General features: G+C 33.4%; 2 protein-coding genes across 2 annotated transcripts; both read right to left on the bottom strand.

The window, feature by feature from the left end:
* Positions 1-1931: 1931 nt before the first annotated feature.
* Positions 1932-5771, bottom strand: LOC105345951 (transmembrane protein 26). The gene is made up of 3 exons (XM_034455166.2): positions 5287-5771; positions 4325-4460; positions 1932-3208 (listed from the first exon to the last, which is right to left on the bottom strand). The coding sequence occupies exons 1-3, from the start codon at positions 5505-5507 to the stop codon at positions 2198-2200; spliced, it is 1368 nt and encodes a 455-aa protein (XP_034311057.2). The 5' UTR covers positions 5508-5771; the 3' UTR covers positions 1932-2197.
* Positions 5772-8322: 2551 nt separating this feature from the next.
* Positions 8323-16464, bottom strand: LOC105345952 (40-kDa huntingtin-associated protein). The gene is made up of 12 exons (XM_011454337.4): positions 16308-16464; positions 14196-14242; positions 12928-13000; positions 12101-12260; positions 11889-11957; positions 11647-11709; positions 11463-11520; positions 11281-11343; positions 11092-11183; positions 9893-9974; positions 8971-9017; positions 8323-8787 (listed from the first exon to the last, which is right to left on the bottom strand). The coding sequence occupies exons 1-12, from the start codon at positions 16364-16366 to the stop codon at positions 8650-8652; spliced, it is 951 nt and encodes a 316-aa protein (XP_011452639.1). The 5' UTR covers positions 16367-16464; the 3' UTR covers positions 8323-8649.
* Between the last annotated feature and the right edge of the window lie 5224 nt (positions 16465-21688).

Below are 21688 nucleotides of genomic sequence, written 5' to 3'. Positions count from 1 at the left end.
TAAATCCCATTTTAACGAACGCTTGCACAAATCAAAATAATAGGTAATCTCCTAAAATTTGAAAAAATTTAATGACGTTTGTAATTAGTCTCGCATCAAAGCGCAGATAGTTGGGGAACTCTACCAATTAAATCTTTTTAAAAACTGTGGAATCATAATTATTGATAGTGGTGATATTCGTATGGTTGTGCATACAACCGCATTTCTGTTTATCTCAAAGACGGTTAAACACAAAAGAAAACTTCACCGAGCCAGAAATTTTTTGACTCTCCACAAATATTGCACAACGTAAAATATAAAATTCTACAGTACAACTTGAATAATTGAAAAATGAATTTAAACTAATGTAAGCAAGATTTGTTTTAATGTTATCTAACAATACGTTGTTTAAGAAAAATTACTGTATAATTGTTTAAAAAAATTGTTTTAGTCATGTGGATTGTTATTTGTTTTCTTTATTTGAATGATCACTCGTGAACAAAATTAAATAATTACTATAAATATGTATTACATATAGATTTTTGATCCATTGATATACTGTAGTAGATTGGTGGATAAGGCGTCTAAAATATCTATACAAGGACGGTTTATGGTACTGTAAAATTAAAATATCATCAATTTAAAAAAAATCTATATTTAACCTAATGTTGATTTGCAACCCTTAAATACATGTATGTCCAATACTTGGAATATGTTGATTTAAATTGGCGTATGCGTTTCAAAACCTTCAAATAGTGTCATGTTTTCAAATTTCATTTCCTATTCTTGTATAGTGTGGGGCTGTGCTCCATATTTTTGTTATGCTCTAAATAATGTTTAATGGAAAACAAATCGATTTCAATCAACAAAAACGTGGACAAATGACCCACTATACATTTGTTTGCAGTAGGTTAACTCATGTCCCATCATCAGGTCATAAGCATTTATTGTATGAACTAAGAACTTCCAATGCTTCTCCAAAAAAAAGATATAGACTGAACACTAATTTTGCACTTTTCCTTTCAATGATCTTGAACTTGCCCAAATGAACCTAGGGTCAATATCATGACACACCCTTAGGTGATAAGCAATCTTTGTGTGAAGTAAGAACTACCTTTGTTTTTCCCAACGAAAGATGTTTTTCCCAAAGAAAGTTATAGACCGGACACGAATTATGCACTTTTCCTTCCAGTGACCTTGAACTTGCGCAAATGACCTTGAGTCAAAATAATGACACACCCTTAGGTCGTAATCAATCTTGATTTAAAGTATGAACTTTAAATGTTCCTCCATAAGAAAAATATGGACCAAACACAGACAGACGAACGGACAGACGGCCTATATACCCCCAACTTTGTAAACAGGCGCGGGGGGGGGGGGTAAATAAACTTATATTTCTAGGCTTTTTAGGTTGTTGCTTCGATACCATAAAAGCTTATGACAATTTATTTTGCTTATCGTTTGTTAAAATATTCAAAACTGAATTTAGTTAAAATTTGCTACTAGTATTGCAAACTTATATTCCAACATCAAAAAGATTTAATTGAGAAAAAAATGAAATTGTATTTTGCGACTAAACAAAATGGGTTTTTGCGGTATCTTATCCCCCAAATTTCTTTTGATTTTTTGTTTACTCATTTGTTTAGTCTTATTTCAGAATCTTTACCTTTAAAAGATATCCCTATTTTGTTGTGACTGGTTGTTCAGTAATATGTTCTTGGGATGACATGCTATTTTACACGTTTTTATACATCCCTTTGGGAACGGTGTGCCCTATCATCTCAACAAAAAATTCCATTTCCCATAAGAATATGAGTTTGGTTGCAATTGTTCAGCGTTTCTAGGAAAAAAAGTCCAAAATGTAAGTCGGGCAGACTGATAGTCAGCCAGACAGACAGATGTAAACAGAAAAGCTCACATCAAATAATGAAACTGTGCATGCAATAGCTTTGATTTTATTGATTGGAAAGGCATACAATCAGCCGGAACGTAAATATGAGTCGATTTAAGAACAATAATTACAACCGGCTATTTCAATCAACGTGACGATTTTTGGGTTTACAAAACAAAGATGCACAATATATACTAGTATTCGAAGTCTAGAAGTTGATTTTGGTAATCAGTTTAAGTGTTTCCAATCAAAATATTTGTTGAGTTTGAATCCATCACATTTCTTTGTCAGATATTCGGCTCTTCTGTATATCACCGTTTTTAAAGTTCATATTGCGATGTTTATGTTTGGTTTCTTGGAGATCCTTCTCAATTTTTGTTGAGTTTGAATCCGTAACAACTTCTGGACATAAATTGGGCTTTTTTGTTTATCAACATTATTTAATTTCCTTACGTGATGTTTATATTTGGTTTCTTGGAGACTCTTTTCAGTCTTTGCTGAGTTTGTATCCAGAGCTTTTTCTGGAATTATCTTTTCTTGTTTATCAACTTTCTCTGAGTTCATCGTAACATTCTCTATGTTCGTTGTTTGGTATTTGCTGGTAATTTCTTTGAGACTCGTATTCTGTGTCTCATTTGGAAATGCCTCAGAATGTTTGTTGAAAAAGAGATTATGAGTCACTGTCTCCTCCTTATCGTTTATTTCTTTTATGGTAAGAGTTTTATCTCCTTTTTCAATTTCTGTTTCGACCACTTCAGTTTTCAAATCACTGTAAGGGTCCATCTCCAAACACAGGGAAACAAGACGATACAGGTACATAGCTATTATCAATGAATTTTTAAATAAGAAGAAAATGATGGTATCATCAACTATTCCTAGAGCGCCGACAGCATAGGAACGACAAACTAAAAACGGGAACTCCTGCATGAAGATTGCCCCCAAAATGCTCCAGATTTCCGTTTTGAGGCACACGTTGAGGGTTCGAACCACCACCTTCATATACTGTCTGTCTCTATGGAAACTGATGATGACGTTCTCTTCTCTGGCCTCCGTGAAGGAGATTGGGAACTGGAACACACTAAGACTCCACACTACGAGGACAACATACGTGAAGGCTCTGTCTAGTGCCACTTTATTGTGGGAGAACAGTGTAAAGAAATCGGTTATGTCACAAGCTTTGCCGATCATAACCAATAACAAGTTGGACAGTTTGTCACGTGACATTTGACCCTTTGGCAGTGCCCATCTACCGATGATCATGATCAACAAAAAACTTTGTTCTATCGCGTAAACAAAAACATCGTCATCTAAACTAATCAAGTTTTCGTTCTGTGAATTCTGAAACAAAATGAAAAGCAATAAATAAAATAAGCCTACGTATATGTACATGTTTATATATTGATAGTAACAAAATAAAAGGTGTTTAGAACTTTAAGCAAGTGCATGCGCATCAATGCTTTTTACGAATATATTTTTATCAAACAAATACAAACAGTAAGTATTCGTAATTCTTTCACTACAATGCCTTTCCACGGCAAGCTTTCCATTACCATATCTCTTAAAAAGCTTTATTTCAAGTCAGTTGAATATAAATGAGAATGAATGTGTAATAGAACGAGGCTGGGTATTTAACAAAACCCATCAGATTTACGTTAAATTTTTCATTAAATGGTCACAATTTTTAACAATGTTTTAGAAATGCATTTATAATGATCAACCAAAACGTGAGTGCCAGTCGTAGAGCTATAAGCAAGATACAGAGCTCATAATTCTTTGCTATGTAAACAAGGCTTCTGTAATGTTTTTCTTTACATTTATTGAATATACTGGTGTAAGTTCTGTTTCAAGCTGATTTTTCTATCTATTAACTCCTTTTGAACATAAATAACAGTTTCTAGCGTTTGGCACATTCGTTTTAGGTCTAATACTGGAGTTTTCTTTTCAACATTTGAAATGTAAATAAAAACATGACCTGACCCTTGTTTACATTACAAAGAATTGTGAGCTCTGTATCTCGCTTATAACTCAACGATTAACGCCGAAATTTGGTATTCAAAATTCGCTCTTGCAGTATACTGCTAGCATTTAAGGTCATTTTCTTGCAGTTGAAATGATAATAATTATTGAGCGGCTATAAGACTATCTCAAGCTTGCTTAAAAGAAATTCGAATTCAGTGAAAGGTAGCAAGGGGCATTTGATATTTGTGAACATGCGGTGTAAATAAACTAGAGTTTGGATTGAGCTATTTACATGTTTCAATAGAGCACAAAGCACAAATACTTGTCGCAGTCGAATGTAAGTTGACTTAATAAAGACAAAGCTATCCATGACCATTGTATTAGTTTTCAATGGGAATCAACTTTCAAAAAGATCAAAAAAGGAACATATGGTCTGGGTTTGTGGGCTATATATCAGTATGCATTTCCCCACAGAATCGTTAATTAAGTGTTTACCTGTGACGTCATATTGGATCCTCCTCCATTACTAGTGTCAGATATTTTACCGGAAGCTCGATCTGCCTTATCAAGCTCCATGATCCAAATGGGACCGATTTCCAAAACGATGAATATGAGCGTTCCCAAAGACACCCTGCATGGGAAGAAGCATTATTGTGTATGCTTTCAAAATTAAAAATTTCAAAATTACTCACCACTCAAAATATAAACAAATCATCTTTGAAACAGTTGTTATCATTGATACACCGCCCACAAGTGTCAACAAAATTATATTTTGAAGATTCGGCCGATTTTAAGAAAATGAAAAAAAGGTTTGTATTTAATAGTTAGATTGATTTACACTTCACTAATTTTAGTATAAAGAAACCGTCTGCCATTTTGAGATCCTCAAAAACCACGTCTTTTTATGAAGTGAAAAATAAGTGGATGTACATTTTATTGTATATCGATATTAATGTGGATTGTAATTAACAAGTACATTGTAATTAAAATACTTTCAACGGTTTAGAACTTTCATATTTTATAGTCTATAGAATTTTTAACCAAAAAATACGTTTTTAAAAGTTTTAAGAAAGGTAAAAATTTTAAAATCTCCATCGAGATTCTATAAATCATGACTTTCCGATTCGTAATGAACCCTCTTACCCATTGCGCTACGCTGTTATTTGGCACTTTTGGAAAAGAAACTATTTATAAATTACACTTAATTTTATTACTTATTTCAATAAAAAGTACATCACAATATGGAGGTCTCCCATACCACTTTAAACTAAGACCCATTTTTCTATAAAAATGTACATATAAATATTTTCTGTCCTTAGAACTTAATTTAATTCCCAATTTTATCTTCTTCACCTTTAATATAAACAATAGCTTTACTTTCAGATTACAAAGCTGACTTACGATCCCTGGGTTAAAGCGTAGTTCTGTTTTACACAAGTTCTTTCATTTAAGCTTACCACTTGTGCTCCAAGCCATTTCTTCGATAAACAGCATGATATCCCTCTAATACCAGGAACACGACGGTCAAAGAATAAGTCCAGAACAGGGGTTGTCCTAGAATTTCTGTCACCCTCGATATGGCCAGTAGGCAGTGTAAAAGGAACAGCAGGCGCACGGCCACCGCCTTCACCAGTATTAGCACTAGCCGCCTGGGTTCTGGCCATTCAGATGACTCCATGAAGAATCCGCCCGGAGACAAATATCGGGTATTTCGGCTGACCCCAGAATTGTGTTTAAAGCTGAACGTCTTACTTTTATTGTGTTAATGAGGTATTGATTTTGAATTTCTGTTAAACATGCAAATGAAAATAAATATTTGGCATAGTGGTCCTTGATGAACGTTCACAGCTGGAATATTTGAGGTGATATTGTGGCTCTGTTGTTTTTGTACCTTTGAGTACGAAAAACAAAATACAAATTGACGTAAAGCCACAACGAAAGATAAAGACTGTGCTATTATAGCTGTAAGTCACAGTATCGCTTTCTAGGATTCAGTAGAGATAAAGAAGTTTAAAATTATTTAGGAGCGTATCTAGAAAAAGAAAATTCGAAAACCTCGCCTCTTTACAGAAATCTAAAAAGACCTGGTGTTTGACATTCACATAGCGGACAAAGTAAAGAATGCCAAGAAATTCCCCATGCTGCTTATTTACAAGGATTTCTCTCGGCGAAGACAAACCAGATTCTAGTTTTGACGGAAGGGGAATGGGTACACAATGTGTTGTAAATTTTGAATTTGCCGGGTAGCATTAAATACAAAATTTACAACATGACCGTGCCATTCGGGTTAAAATCTACAACATGACAACACAATATGTTGTTTATGTATATGGTTTTACTGTGCAGTTTTTCAGTATATTGCTCCAACACTGTAAACATTAGGTTAAACATGGCATTTTCTGTAACAATATCCTCCATTTTGTTAAGGATCTTTGAATTACATCATCAGGTGAAAATTTTGGTCGGGGAGTGATGAAATCAAATAACGCCCTACTGCCTTTATGATAGATTTAATCACGATCCGACTTATATGAAATTCATATGATTTTAACCACGCGATTAAAGAAGAGGGGGGGGGTGCAATTCAAGTTTACAAAAGCACCAATTTTTACTTTATTCAGGATTGAATATTTTAACAAACTATAAGAAAAAGTATAGTTGCCATAAGTTCGGTGGTATCAAACCCACAACATATAAAGCCTAGTTATATAAGGTTACCGTACGTCTGGTGCTCTAACCACTGCGCCATTTCATTCGCAACAAATTACTCTGTTTAAATGTTACATGCGACTTAGGCCATTAATTTACGGACTTCTTTTTCAAAAATTTCAGTTGTTGGGATACAAAACGATATATTTAACGTAAAGTGGCTCAATAGATCCCCTCTATTTTGAGGTTTTGATACCCATACGCCTATGGCAACCCAAATTCTCCAAAATTAGCAATCCATAGTTTCACAATCAATAAACTAGGTTCAGCGGTTGTTAACGGTAGTTTACGGACAGAAATCTATAGTTAACGAAGATAATCCGTATTTCATATCTGTAAACCATAGTTAACGCGATTATCTATGTTTCAGAAGTGTTCAACTAAAATCAACAGTGAAAAAAACCATTTGCAATTGCAAAACTTAGTTTATCTGATAAATATAATTTCACGATTGTGAATATCATTCGTAAACTATAGTTTTCAACCGTTAAATGTGGTTTTGCAGATGGAAACTATTATATAGTAAATGGATCTTTAATTATAGTTAACGAATCGTTAACTGTAGATTAACAGTTCGTAAACTTTATTTGACAATGAACTATGGTACTATAGTTTAGCGTCTGTAAACTATAGTTAACAGTTGATAAACCTAGTTTATCATCTATGAAACTTTATCTAATCTATATTTCACATCTGTAAACCATAATTAACGCGATCATTTATGTTTCAGAAGTGTAAAACTATAATTAACAAATGTGAATATATATTTATCAGCAGAATCTATTGTTAACGTTATTTGCAGACACATAAACTTAAATTATCATTCGTAAACTATAGTTTACAACCGTTTAATGTAGTTTTACAAATGAAAATTATAGTTAACGAATTGTTAACTATAGTATACGGTTCGTAAACTATAGTATACAGTCGATAAACCTAATTTATCAAAATTTTAATGTGAAACTATGTTTAGCTACTTTTTGTGAATTTAGCGTGCCATATACGCCAGTTTGAATCAACAAATCCCAAGTATTGAACATATTTAAGGGTTACAAATCGATGTTATAAAATATGCATTGTTTTGTATGGTATTTAAAAAAATTATCAGATTTGTTGATAATTTCAATTTTTCAGTATTTCATCCGTCTTTTTATAGGCATTTTACGCGCCTTATTCATCCATCTTCTTATTGGCATTTTTACGGTTTTATTCAGTAGAATTATGCAAACCCCGCCTGCGCCCCAAACAGTATTGTATTGAACTATACGTTACAAGGTTTATCTATCAAGACAAGAACACTGGAAAATGTTAAAATATAACTATTAGTTAGATCCTACATGCACGCACCTGGAATTGGAATCGTAATAAAAGCCCCCCCCCCCACCCCCCCACCCCCCCCCCCCCCCCAGCGCAGGAAGTATACATGAACCTAAAAACATGGCTAGCTAGCGTTTTCTCATCATGTAAAAATATTGACCTGTTATTCATGATTTAAGAACATTCTCACATTTTATAATCCAAAATATGTTAAAGATCCATAAAGATTGCATAAGCATGCTTCGTAAATAAATTTGAGAAATGTTTCTTAGCAGGGGGGCTTAGCAAAGTTATACAAAACCATAATCTAATTTGTTCTTGCTTGTCAAGATTTTTGATCACTCTAGCCCCCCCCCCCCTTTAATTTGCTTCTGATGCCATTGTGGACACAATAAATCAAGAACCACCGGCATGTCTAACTGCAATATATTACTTGGTATGAATCAAACATACAAAAAAACAAAAAATCAACTTACATGCCTTTATTCGTAAAACTTAAAATAATTCCATATGATAGTTCCTAGTAAATTATTCAATCTTTCTAATCTAAGAAAGATTGCAGAAGATTTTTTTCAAATCATTGAAGATGACCAATACAAGTTTATTGTCATCCTTTCCATTGTGCAACACCGATAGTAAACACTTTCTGATTTGTTTGATAATCAGCTATTCTGGTGGATGAATGATACAAAGGAGTTCTCTCCCTTGTAAAGTTCCTGTACAGAGAACTGCTGTGTATGTTCTCCTGTGTGTGTATGTGCATGTGACGGTCTGTGGGCGTTCCCTAACTATGACTAGACTCCTTCTCCCGAGGGGTGTGTCAGTTCCTGAATGACAAGAAACAGTAGATGGTTTTGTTCTGTGGATAACAGGGGCCATAATTCTGTTTGTAGCAATCGTAAAGATATCAGATCTGAAGATTGACACGCCATCTATGTATGAAAAAAAACCAACTGATAAGTAATGTTCTATCATGTTTTAATACCTTATTAAAACTCTGCTTTTTACCTTTGTTATGCAAACAAAATAAAGCATATTAAGAGAAAACTTCTGTGAACACCTCATATTTGTGCTGTCTAATTTTGTCATTTAAAACTGTTACTAAGAGAACTTACTACTATTGACTGCAACATTAGGAACAAGTCTTCTCCAAGATATTGCACTGGAAAATACAAAACCAGATTTAAGACATCATAAAATAAAGGCAAGTCAATACATGCATAAATATGCAATATTCAACTTCAACAGTAAGAATTAAAAAAGGACTTACAGATAGTTAAAAATAGTCACAGTCTTCCAAAAACTTTTTACTGTTAAATATCTAGTAGCTTAACAAAAATGAAAACAATAGAATCAATGAAATACAGTCTGGAGATAAAAATTAATAAATAAAAGAAACCGCTGGAGCACAACTCACACCTGAACACCAACTGCAAGTATGATCCAAGAAATAACTAACTTTAATAAATCACTCAGTCATACATGCATGAAGAACAAACATTATTCTTTTTAATACAGCTTGCTTCCACATATTTAAAATTCTAGTCTTCTTTTCTCTATGAAAACACAGTTTTTTGCTATCTATCATACACACTATTTCTTAGAAATATCCCATTGCATATGTTACATTTGTCAACTTGTTGTGTATAACTGTTGTAAGTTTTGTCACACCTCATGTACCATATATGAAATCTCTAATGTGATATGGAAATACACTATTTTGACAATTTTTTTAATAAACCTGCTGAAAAAAAAACTTCTGAAAAAAGTCACCAATGTAAAATATAGATTATTTGCAACAACTGGTATTATGCATATCTAAATACACCAACCAAGAGTGGACTAGGTGGGACATAGAATTTACTTGAGAGTCCATGGACCAACATTATAGACTTTGAAATCAGCCAGTGGTCCCTTTGTTTCCCAGTTAAATTCTACAGTGCTCCATGGTAAACACATTCTAACAACAAACTGTGGTGCCTTGCAAATTGATTTCCTAATGATCCCTTTACATCTACAGTTTTTTTTACCAGTTACCTGTGGTATTGTCTTCATTAAAATCCCAGGTGTATTTCTCCAAAGTTTGGGCATGTTCTGGTCTTATTCTCTGTGGTGTGGGCTACAGTTCAAAAATAAAGGATCAACGTACTTTTCCTTGTAACAAGTAAACAAGTTGACTTATTGTTCTCAAACAGTGAGAGGTCTTTCTCCTATTTTTAAATCTAAATTTTGCGTGCAGCATATAGATGTTAAACAATTTACAAAGAATTTCAATGTTTTGTCTAGTGTTACAATAAATTTAATTACTATTGTGAAAATCTAAAAAATGAGAAATAATGCCCCCACTGATATCATAGTTTAAAAGAATGTGTGACAATAACATGTGGGATCATGACCCTATATAACAGAAAAGAGCACTGAAATAATTTAGTAAGCTTTGGAAAAAATAAATATTCAATTATTTCTTCATTACAGTGTATCATTATTCATATTGCCACTATATTCAAAGTACTCTTTTTGCGCATAGTTAAAGTTAAATCCTTCTCCTTGACATAAAGGCACATAAGGCCGGTGCTTATCCCCAGTTTCTGTGGTGCTAAGCAGATGAAAGTTATTGACTCCCCCTGAATGGGACACCATTTCATCGCAGATTAACTCCCAGTTAATGCCGTTACCCAATATCAACTGGGTGGACAGACAATGTAGATAAAGTGCCTTGCCTAAGGACACAACAAACAACATCAAGTGACCACAGCAGGTTTTGTTCCAGCGACCTTTGGGTTACTGGCCTAATGACCACTGAGCTATTTGCTCTTTTGGTTCATAACTTCATTGTTCATTCACCAGTTTTAAATTAGATTCATTTTTTGCTCTCATTTTCATCTACTTTCTATTAATAAAAACAAATAAAATCTTATTGTTTAAGGATCCATGTTTGTGGTAAATGAGTAAATACTGACAATCTTATAGTAGATACATTTCAGGTAATTTGGGTCTAATGACATTTTCAGAATGGTATTTATGCTGGGAAATTGCAATTTTTAGGTTTAAAGTTTGTAAACCAAACATCCATGGGAATAACTTCTAAAGTTTTTCACTTAAAAGGTGGAAAAAACCTTATAATCCCAAGATGACTTTCTACAGGGTCTAGAAGACCTAAAACTTTTTGAATACATGTACCAGTATTACCATATATGGTACACTAGGTGACATGCATTATGAGATAATATACATACCTGTAACATCATTAACAAGAGCACCCTTGAAATCTCACAGAGACAAAGGAAATCACAATAAGCCCCCACTGGCCGGCCCGTGATGGAAGAACCTAAAAACCAATGAAGTCAACACAAAATTTTTCATACTGGACTTGCTAAGATTTTCTGTTCATTCAGTGTTCCTTTGGAAGAAATAAAATTACTTGCCTCCTCTCTCTTGTGCTAAGTAGGCCATCTCTGTGAGGACACTTAAAGCTCCATCATAATCTTCTGTAAAGCAGTAAACTACCATCAGTACAGAGAGAGAGAGAGAGAGAGAGAGAGAGAGAGAGAGAGAGAGAGAGAGAGAGAGAGAGAGAGAACACAGACAGACAGACAGACAGACTTACTAATTGCAATTTTACAAGAGGTGACTTCACTAAGAGATTGAAGACAGTCAAGTGGGCTCTGAAAAATATAGCATTCATTATGATATTATCTTTAAATGAATACAATTCCTTATAAGTCTAATGAAAATATTCAAGCAGTCAAGTGAAGAATATGTAGATATGTAAAATTATTTGGATACACTACATGAGACTGGAGTTCTGCTGCCCTTTGATAATGTGCCATTGCTTCACCAGGTTTGTTTAGTTTCTGAAAAGATTATTCAATAACAATATTGCAAAGGTATTTTAGGGTGAATTTCAAATAACAGGTAAAATGAAAAGGAAAATAAATCAAATATGTACCAACTTTATTTTATTCTTACATATTGTTTGAGTTCTTCAATTATTTTAATTAAGTGTTTGCAGAAAATAGTAACTATTATTGACCTTCAGAGCATTGCCAAGCTCCATACACAAAGCAGCTGCCAATGCTGCACTGTTGTTCTCGATGTGAACCTACAAAATACCGGTACAATCAATAATAACAGGGAATAAAAATAAATACAAGTAACAAATATTCTATTGATTAAGACTCCATGTTTCATTTAACAAGTACTTTTAAAAACTAAATCCCATTTATTTGACCTGGGAACCCTCACCCGTATTGCATGGCTGTAACAATTGATGGCTGCTGTAAGGTGTTCGTTGAAGCTGGGACACCTGAGCTCCTGATTGGCTACTTCTGCCTCCAGGAAGTTACGAGCCGCCTCGGTCAGTGATTGGGATTCCCCTGCAGCATTCACCATGGTGTGCTCACATCTACGTGAAACAGAAAATATCGCACAATAGTTACCAATCTAAAATATCGTGTGTGCATGGTATCTGCAATATTGCAGACTTGATGCTATAATTATGTGCTGTAATTTTGTAATGTGTTAAATATAAATGCTGATTGGCTTGACACAGATTTAGTAAATAAAAATTGTACTATTTTCCAATATTTCAAAATGATATTTTCATATTCACACAAATCAAAGTTCTGTTAAAATATATGTGCTAGTTTTATTTATTTTTTGTTAATCTTGTAATTTTATCAAGTCTGCTTAATTTCTGAATGCCCCTTATACCCCCAACAGACACGGATAATGCTATACATGTACTATCATGAATTCATCACGGACTGTATAAAATACACTGCTTGGGGTGGGAAAAACCATTATTTCTATATCTTATTTCAGAGGTATGGAAAATTAATCCTACTGTTTTAGGGTTGGCAAAAAAAGCAGAAATTACTTGTATATCCTAGGATGGTGGGATATACTGGTCTTCCTGGGAATTATACTGGTGTTTCCCAGGAAATCCTGGGATATAAACTACAACTTCATACTTCATTAATACTTTTAATCATATCTGTTGGAATGTAGACAGTTGTACCCCTTGCTAGCTATGATATCTAATCATTGTCTTTATTCTGCTTCCAACTTACCTTGCTTGAGCAAGAGCACAAAAAGCAGCGTACTGTTGGCATTCCTGTTCCTTCAATAACTTGGACAATGACGCTGTAAACAGATCGAGGAATTCCATAAAACATTTAACAATTGAATTCAATATTGCATCGGAAAAACCATAAACAGTCTATCTCCTACTTGAAGTACTTAAAACAGATTATGCTTTTTATTTTCATTCATTTATTAAAATTGAATATTAATTAAACAAATAAGTTTCGAATGTTCATACTAGGGAAAAATGGTTTTCCATATAATCTGTTATAGGCTAGATATAAATGCTGATGATTTATACAGAGCTAAGAATACATTAAAGAACAGGGGCGTACAAGGCGTTGAATTTCAATTCAAGTTAAAATATTAATTTTTGACTTGTATGGATTGTTTTCATTATAAATTTCATGATGGAAGTCAATATTAATTGTGCTTTCATTCTATAAACACGACAGGTATTGGTTTCCAAATTAAGCTGCACATCATTTTTTGCCTAAATCTTGGATCATTCACTGTTCTTAATTGCAAAATTAGGTATGAATGGGTCCTGACTGCATCTTAAAAGTACTTTTATTTAAAGAATAAGTTTATTTTGAATTTTATTATTGATTTATTAAAATGGAGTCTATGGACCCATAATGGGTCAAATTTGTGATTTTCACCAAAAACGTGTTTCTTTATTAATTATTGTCAAAAACGTTCAATTTATTCACCCATACTCTAATGTGTCAACGTAGCTCACTGTGATAAGCGGAGGCTCGTAGTCCATACTTCTCCATAGAGAGGGAGTTCGAATCGTATAGAAGGCGTTTTATTTTTAATTCATTTGCCTTTAAGTAAATGTGTTTTGCTTTTTTATTGATTATGACAAAAATATCTAATACCATTTATATAATGACAACAATTACGTAATGTTCATGTTCTGTACATACAATGTCGCATAAAAATAGCACTAGCACAGATATGAAATCATGTTGTAATGCTTAGAAAGCTTCAAATAAAACAAAGGAGATAAGTTCCAAGTACATGTATTATTGTATATTATCTATTTTTTGTCAGAGAATGCAGCTCTATATAATACATGTACATGTATTGTACTCATGCACAGTTTCAGATGTAAAGATTTTTTATATGTTCATATGCCATTTCAAAATCCTACGTACGGGGGGATTTGTCAGGCCTTGTACGCTCTTGTCTTTTATAAAACTATCAATATTTCTACTGAAAGTTTATTATCAATGATTGCGGAACTTACAGTATTGCTCAATCCCTTCTGCTACATTTGGTCGTTTCAGGAATCGCCTAAAATATTCAACCATAAGCTTTTTAAATGATTTCTTCAAAGAAATTCAATTTTGCCTTGAAAATTTTATAGTTATAACACAAGAAAACTTCAACCAAAATTGGGCCTTGAAGATTTTACAGTTCAACTAAAATTGGGCATACTTAGACGGAGATGTGGTCAAGGGATGAAAAAAATATTAGCAGTAATTTTGTTGTAGCCTTGATCAAATTTAAAGATGATAAACAAGGAAAATGAAATATAAAAGAATGTCAAAGTTCCAATAAACATAGTTAATGGTCAATGATGACATGTTTATACTAATAAAATATAAATTTAAGGTACTATGTAAGCAATCAGGTTTTTTTTATTTTGAAAAAAAAATGAAAATGCAAAACTGTAGCCAAATCTGATGCTTGAACAAGAGAGTGGATTCAAAACATGAAATGTAACATGAAGGGAGCTATGTTGTTTGGTAAATTCATCTGTAAAGCGGTAATTTCCATGGGTATAAAAAACCCTACATATTTTTTAGTTGCTGTTTTACAGATCGAGTTTTGTGACGAGCAGACCAGTCAGTCGCCGCAGTACCTGGAGGTAGCTCAGTTGGTAGAGTATCTGACTGGATATTCATTCAGGGGGCCCTGGTTTAAATCCCAGTTGGTTTATTTTTATATTTCTCCCATCCTGTTATATGTGATGCAATGGAACTGACAGGTTAACTCCTACCAGGGGAATAAATCTGAGTATGTCAATCCTCAAGGGCCAAAATCATTTAAGGGAGAGGAATTTGACTGTCAGACCAGTGTTAATACTGGAGCTAGAGAGCTCTGCTCAGGTGGTAAAGTACTTGATTAGAAATGCTGAGGGCCTGGGTTCAAATTTGGTCTAGTTTGTCATTACTTCCCCCATCCTGTTACAGTTTTATAATAGTTAATCTGAACTGAGGGGAGTGGGGCAGTTTGGGACCCAAGAAAAGGTTGTAAGGGCAATGTTAGGCATCTTCCCAAGTCAAGGGTTTCTGATCTGCACTCTCCTCACAGAGGAACAGAGTGGACCGAAAACGCTTGGCTAGCGAGGATAAATGTTAGGGGGATGTATAATCTTTCCTGACACAGCTATACTACAGATGTGATATGCAAGTTGTATACGTTTATTCTGATAGGTACAAACTTTCTTAATAGTCAATTGCAGGACCATGGACACTGGCATTCATAATCAGTGTCAATATTTTGTATGTGAATGCATCGGTATAATCTTTTTTTAAAGTAAATCCACCCTCCTGTGACGTCATACATTTTACATAAACCATGAATTCATTAATATTCTTGCAAGTAGATTTGTAATTTCTATGTTATCATAGGTGCACATCAAAAACTCAAATCATTGTTTACTTGGAGATATTTAATAAGCGTTTTTCATCCTTATATTCGACAATATTCAATAATGACAAAGGGAAATAACTCTTTTCTACTTTTCCCTCAGTGATATATCTAAATGCTATAATTTTTCTAATGTAAACAATTTTTTTCTTTTTTAAAATTAATTTTAGTTTTCTGGCATAGTAAGCAATAAAATTTAAATAAACAAACAAATATCCATCCACTTATATTTAATTTTTAAACAAAAAAAAGTGATTTTCAGATGATAATTTCAGCCTTTGGTTTTTATTCCCTTACATCTTAAATAGTATGGATACATATATATTTTATTTATTTTTTGATGAAATTCAAGTCCAATAAGTTAAAAAAAAGTTAATTTTTTAACTTTGAACCCATGATTTTATCGGTACAGAGTTACCTTAATACATACGTATACAATATTTACATTACCTTGCCAGTGACAGTGTGCCTCATGTATGCAGACCAGTTTAAACAATTTGACAATTTAAATATCCACTCTTAAATTGATCAGAAGCACATCATTAGTACCCACATTCTACTTGACACTTTCTTGACAGATAAAACACCAAGGCTATATTTATTAACATAGCTCGAATATTCTCTGTTGTTATGATGGTAAAAACCAATCGCTTGTGTATTCTACTAATATTTTTCCATGTTCATTGATTAACATTGTACTTACTTTTTCAATTTATTGGAAACAGCTCTATATTTCCCGAGCACGTCATAATCCTTTTCCATTTTCAATGATTTTATTTTTTACTTCATCAATTTGACAGGTGCGTTCGGATTTAAACAAGTCTTTCCAAATTTATTCGCGCGATCGACTTATTCCAATACTTTTAAAGTAGTTCGAGTATCGCACTACGTCATAATACGGATTTTACAATATTGGTTCGACTTTTACAAAGCGTTTTTGATACCCGGTATTGATTTTGCTCTACATCGCTGTTGTAAACAATGGCAATAATAAGCAACGGTAATATATGTATTCTATGAGAGATAGAAATGATTAATTTCAATTAATTAATGTTTAAATGATATCTAACATTGTTGACAGATCTAGGCAGAAAACTGTAGCAATATGTGATTTTTACGGATTTTTTCGTCAGGGTCTACTTAGTTTAGAGCTTATAGCGTGAAAAGTAATCTGTCAACATATAATTCATTTTACCAAATCTTTTTTCTAAGATGTCAATCTATAGAAAAAAACCATGAATTTAAGTTTGAGTCCATAAAATACTAAAAAAATTACCAAACGCGATACTAGCATTGCATTTTTTGTATTCTATTTTGATACATCAGGTCCATAAAGCGTACTTATTTACAAAAATTTGCGCAAAATTATTGATGAGATATGGCTTAAATAAATATTTATACTCTATTTTGTATGTTCAGTTCTAATTTCCCAGAATTGGTAATTATTTTTAGGAAAAACGGTCATCTGGCAAATTTCATAATTGTCAATAATTTTCGCAAGGGGGCACACCCGTCTGAGAGGTGATAACAAAAAACTAGCATGTAAACATGCATATTTTCTTTTGTATATGTATTGCTAGAATGTATATTTATCATTTAAAGCTAAGCTTTTAATGATTGAGCCCATTTAGTGCCGAGTATAGGACTACCTTAAAAGAATTTTTAAAAAAATCCAAAAGATAATAAATTCGGCTCTGTTTTAAAAAAATAAAAACCATGAACTATTTATAATTTAACTACCAAATATCACTTCTTTGATCTTTCACCAGTCTTGCCAAGGTCACAATTAACATGATTAAAAGATATGCATGGACCTTCCACCAAGGTGTTGTTAAAATGAAAATTATAATAATCTCAGTGTCAAATTCTCAACAGAAATATATTTTGAGATTGTAAGAGTAATTTTCATTGAGTTGGTGGTAATGATCAAAGTGTTGTGCAGTTGCCAGGAACATGAACCAGGGGCATCAAGCAGACATAATACTCCTGGATTTCTCCAAGGCATTTGATAAAGTGCCCCACCAATGACTGCTTCTGAGGCTGGAGCACAATGGAGTGTCTGGAACAACACTAGGATGGATTCAGGACTTCCTGAGGCAGAGAACCCAGGCAGAACTCTTGGATGGTTATACATCCTCAGCTCTTGACGTCCTCTCTGGAGTGCCACAAGGTACCATCTTAGGACCACTTTTGTTCCTGACTTACATAAACGACCTTCCAGAGTATACTAACTCAGATGCCAGACTGTTTGCTGATGATTGCCTGGTCTATTGACAGATCTGAAACCAGAGAGATGCAGCCAAACTACAGGAAGATCTCACTGCCTAGTGAAAAGATGGGTACACAGGTGGCAGGTGAGACAGCAACTGCAAATGTCCTATACCCTGCACGGACACTAGATGGAAGTTGTAAAGAGTGGAAAGTATCTTGGTGTAACCATCTCCCAGGATCTCCAGTGGACGAACCACATCCATACCACCATAGGCAAAGCTACAAGGAAACTAGGCTTTCTGAGACATAACCTGGGCCAATGCACACCATCAGCGAAGGCAACAGCATACTGTACCCTGATCAGACCAGCGATCGAGTATGCTTCGTCTGTGTGGGACCCCCACCAAGCCACACTCACCAGAGAAGTTGAGCAGGTACAACGAAGAGCTGCCAGGTTCATATATAACAACTATCGTGACACCTCCACCAGATGTGTAACATGCAGACTCCTGCACCAACTCGAATGGGATTCCCTCCAGCATAGGAGAACCATTCAGAGACTAGTCCTATGCTACAAAATCAGAAACCAGCTTGTGGATATAGATCCAGAGAAGTATTACACACCTGGTGACATACGAACTACTAAGAGGGAGTCACAGACTCAGACAGCAGCGGGCCAGTAAAGAAGTTTACCGGAATTCCTTCTTCCCGCTATCGGTGAGAGATTGGAATCATCTACCAGAGACAGTTTTAGCAGCACCTACCATAGAGGAGTTCAGGACCAGACTATCCAGTGTCCCCTGGACTCAGCTGCAAGCTCAGTAGACGACTCAGTCATAGTGAAAATAGTTTTAACAGTTTTTAAAAGTGAAAGCCTCCTGTTTTAAATCCACACAAGTTTCTGGGTCAGATGTCCTACTTATCAGAAAGATTCTCAGTATAAAAACTGTCCAGAGCATATTTTTCCTTTCAGTTTGGTCTTATATGGTTCACCTTTCATCCATACAGAGCTAATGGGTAAATGGTTCACAATGACCTTGGACCTCAAATTTCTTGGTCACAGGTCTAGGTCATATATGAAGGTAAAGACTGAAGCAGGGTGCATTATCCTAGTATTCTTTTAATAAAACACAAGCCTTTTTAACCGAGTTTTCTAACGGAAAAATCCGGTTATTAAAATGGTGAAAATGGCGGGCGGGTGGGCAGGAGGCTGCCAAAAGGGTACCCTCATTGTACGGATAACTCCTCCTACAGTTTTCAAGATAGGAAGTTTTTCTTTTGCAGATCAATTGTACATATATCAGAGGTGTGCACATTACTAGGATTTTGATTTCCGATAATTTATGAAAAAAATACCAGCTTTTGAACTTAGTCATTTTTTGGCAAAATATTGCATATAGGGTACCCTCATTGTACGGATAACTCCTCCTACAGTTTTCAAGATAGAAAGTTGTTCTTTTGCAGATCAATTGTACATATATCAGAGGTGTGCATATTGCTAGAATTTGGATTTCCGATAATTTATGAAAAATATACCAGCTTTTGAACTTAATCATTTTTTGGCAAAACATTGCATATAAGGTACCTTCATTGTATGGATAACTCCTCCTATAGTTTTCAAGATAAGAAGTTGTTCTTTTGCAGATCAATTGTACATATATCAGAGGTGTGCATATTGCTAGGATTTTGATTTCTGATTATTCATGAAAAATTACCAGCTTTTGAACTTAGTCATTTTTTGGCAAAATATTGCATATAGGGTACTCCATTTCACTGGATACAGGTTGACATGGATTATGGATACAGTTCTCATAAAAGAAAACCCGGTTTACTGTCACATTGACAGCTTTTCACTTGTTTATACCTTAAAATAAACATAGGTAAACACAGATTACAAAGCTCACCGAGACGAGACATCACCCTTATGAGACTTCACCTTTATGAGACCACCTTTATCATTTTAAATGAAAATCATACTTTATGATCTTGGATATTCATGGATTCTGTTTTGACACAATATCGTATATCATCTGTTAAAAATTGTATGATAATCATGTGTTCATATGTTAATCAATACAATAATATAAAATTAAATATTGCATCCTATCATATTTACAACATATATCATATAATACAATAAAATACCATAATAAACAATGATGAGATATGATATTGTAATGTATGATATGACAGTGTATTGTGTTATACGTTATTGTATTTGATCAAATAATACAATATCATAATATATAAAACAATATAGTATTATATTACAATATCATATTACATAATACATCATAACATTGAAAAATATGATATTATATTGTATAATATAGTATGATATTGTATGATAATGTATAATTTTTGATACATAATATGATATTGTATCATATGATACAATATTATTTGATACAATATTGTATCATATCAAATGATACAATATTATGTGATAAAGTAAAATATTATATAATACAGTATTATATTATACATATTGTATCATATGATACAATAATATATTTTACAATATCATACAATACAATTTCATGTGATGTGATAATATATCTCATTATAAACCAATATCATATTATACAATATCGTATGATACGATATTATATATTGTTATATTCAGTAGTATATTCTCACTATATAACTCTATATAGACGAATAGTCAATAATTGTAATATCAGCTCGTCCGAAAAATATTGACCGGTCAATATTTTTTAGATATTGACCGGCTAGGAATAATATCTAGAGAACATTCCCTCTATTTCAAATAATCGCCTCTGATTTGTTGATTTGTAAACGTGACGTAAATAATTCTTCGCGACTCCAAAACAAGGTGACGTCATAATAGACAGTCAGTCAAGGCAAGTAAACAACGAACGCGCAATGCAACGGTTTGCTATCATAACGGATATAAGGATTTGCGAATTACTGTGAAGTAAAATCAGGTAGAACACCTGTCTGATAATTCTTACGGTCGGCGGAATATCACAAGTGACCGTTTGATGCTGAGGATATTTTGGAAATGAACTTTGCACAAAATTGAATTCGTGAATTCTTTGTTGAGCTGAGAAAATTACGGCGATCTGTTTTCAATTAATTTCTTAAATTTTGGTTTGTTTCTTCATATAACAAAACAAATGTTGACTGTGTTTTCGGGCAACATTGATTATATTAGCCCCCTTGGGACGAAAATATTGCCCTCCGCTTCGCGTCGGGCAATATTTCGTCCCTCGGGGGCTAATATAATCAATGTTGCCCTCAACCCCAGTCAATATTTGTATAATATAACAGTATCATATTATACAATTCCATGTGATATAATTCTTTTTTACAGAAACTAATATCATATTATACAAAATCGTATGATACATATTATAGAATATACAATATAGTATCATAGGATACAATATATTATAAATTGCAATAGCTTATGTAATAGTATCATGTGATTAAATAATAAATTAAAAATACAATATAATATTATACAATATTGTATCATAATATACAATACTATACATAACAATATCATGATACAATATCATAACATAAAATATCAAAAAAAAATTTACAATATCATATCATATCATATAACTTTTAATAATATTACATATGGTATTATATTGTATCATATTAAACAATATTGTTTCATACCATACAATACTTTATCATAGGAATCATGTTATATCATTTATCAACAAACACATCTATCTATCGAGCAGGTTTGAGTGAGGTAGGAGATTTTTTTAGCATCCTGGATAATGGAGATCAGGCTCTGCATCTGAAGCAACCTCTGCGTTTCATTTATAATATAGTTAAATCAACTATGCAAGCTATCATCTATAAAACATGTGACCTGTTCCAAAAAAACTA

The sequence above is a fragment of the Magallana gigas genome, chromosome 7 (genome assembly GCF_963853765.1).
Source record: "Magallana gigas chromosome 7, xbMagGiga1.1, whole genome shotgun sequence".
Taxonomy (NCBI): domain Eukaryota; kingdom Metazoa; phylum Mollusca; class Bivalvia; order Ostreida; family Ostreidae; genus Magallana; species Magallana gigas.
Note: the sequence above shows the minus strand (reverse complement) of the source record. Positions and strands in the feature narration are given on the sequence as shown.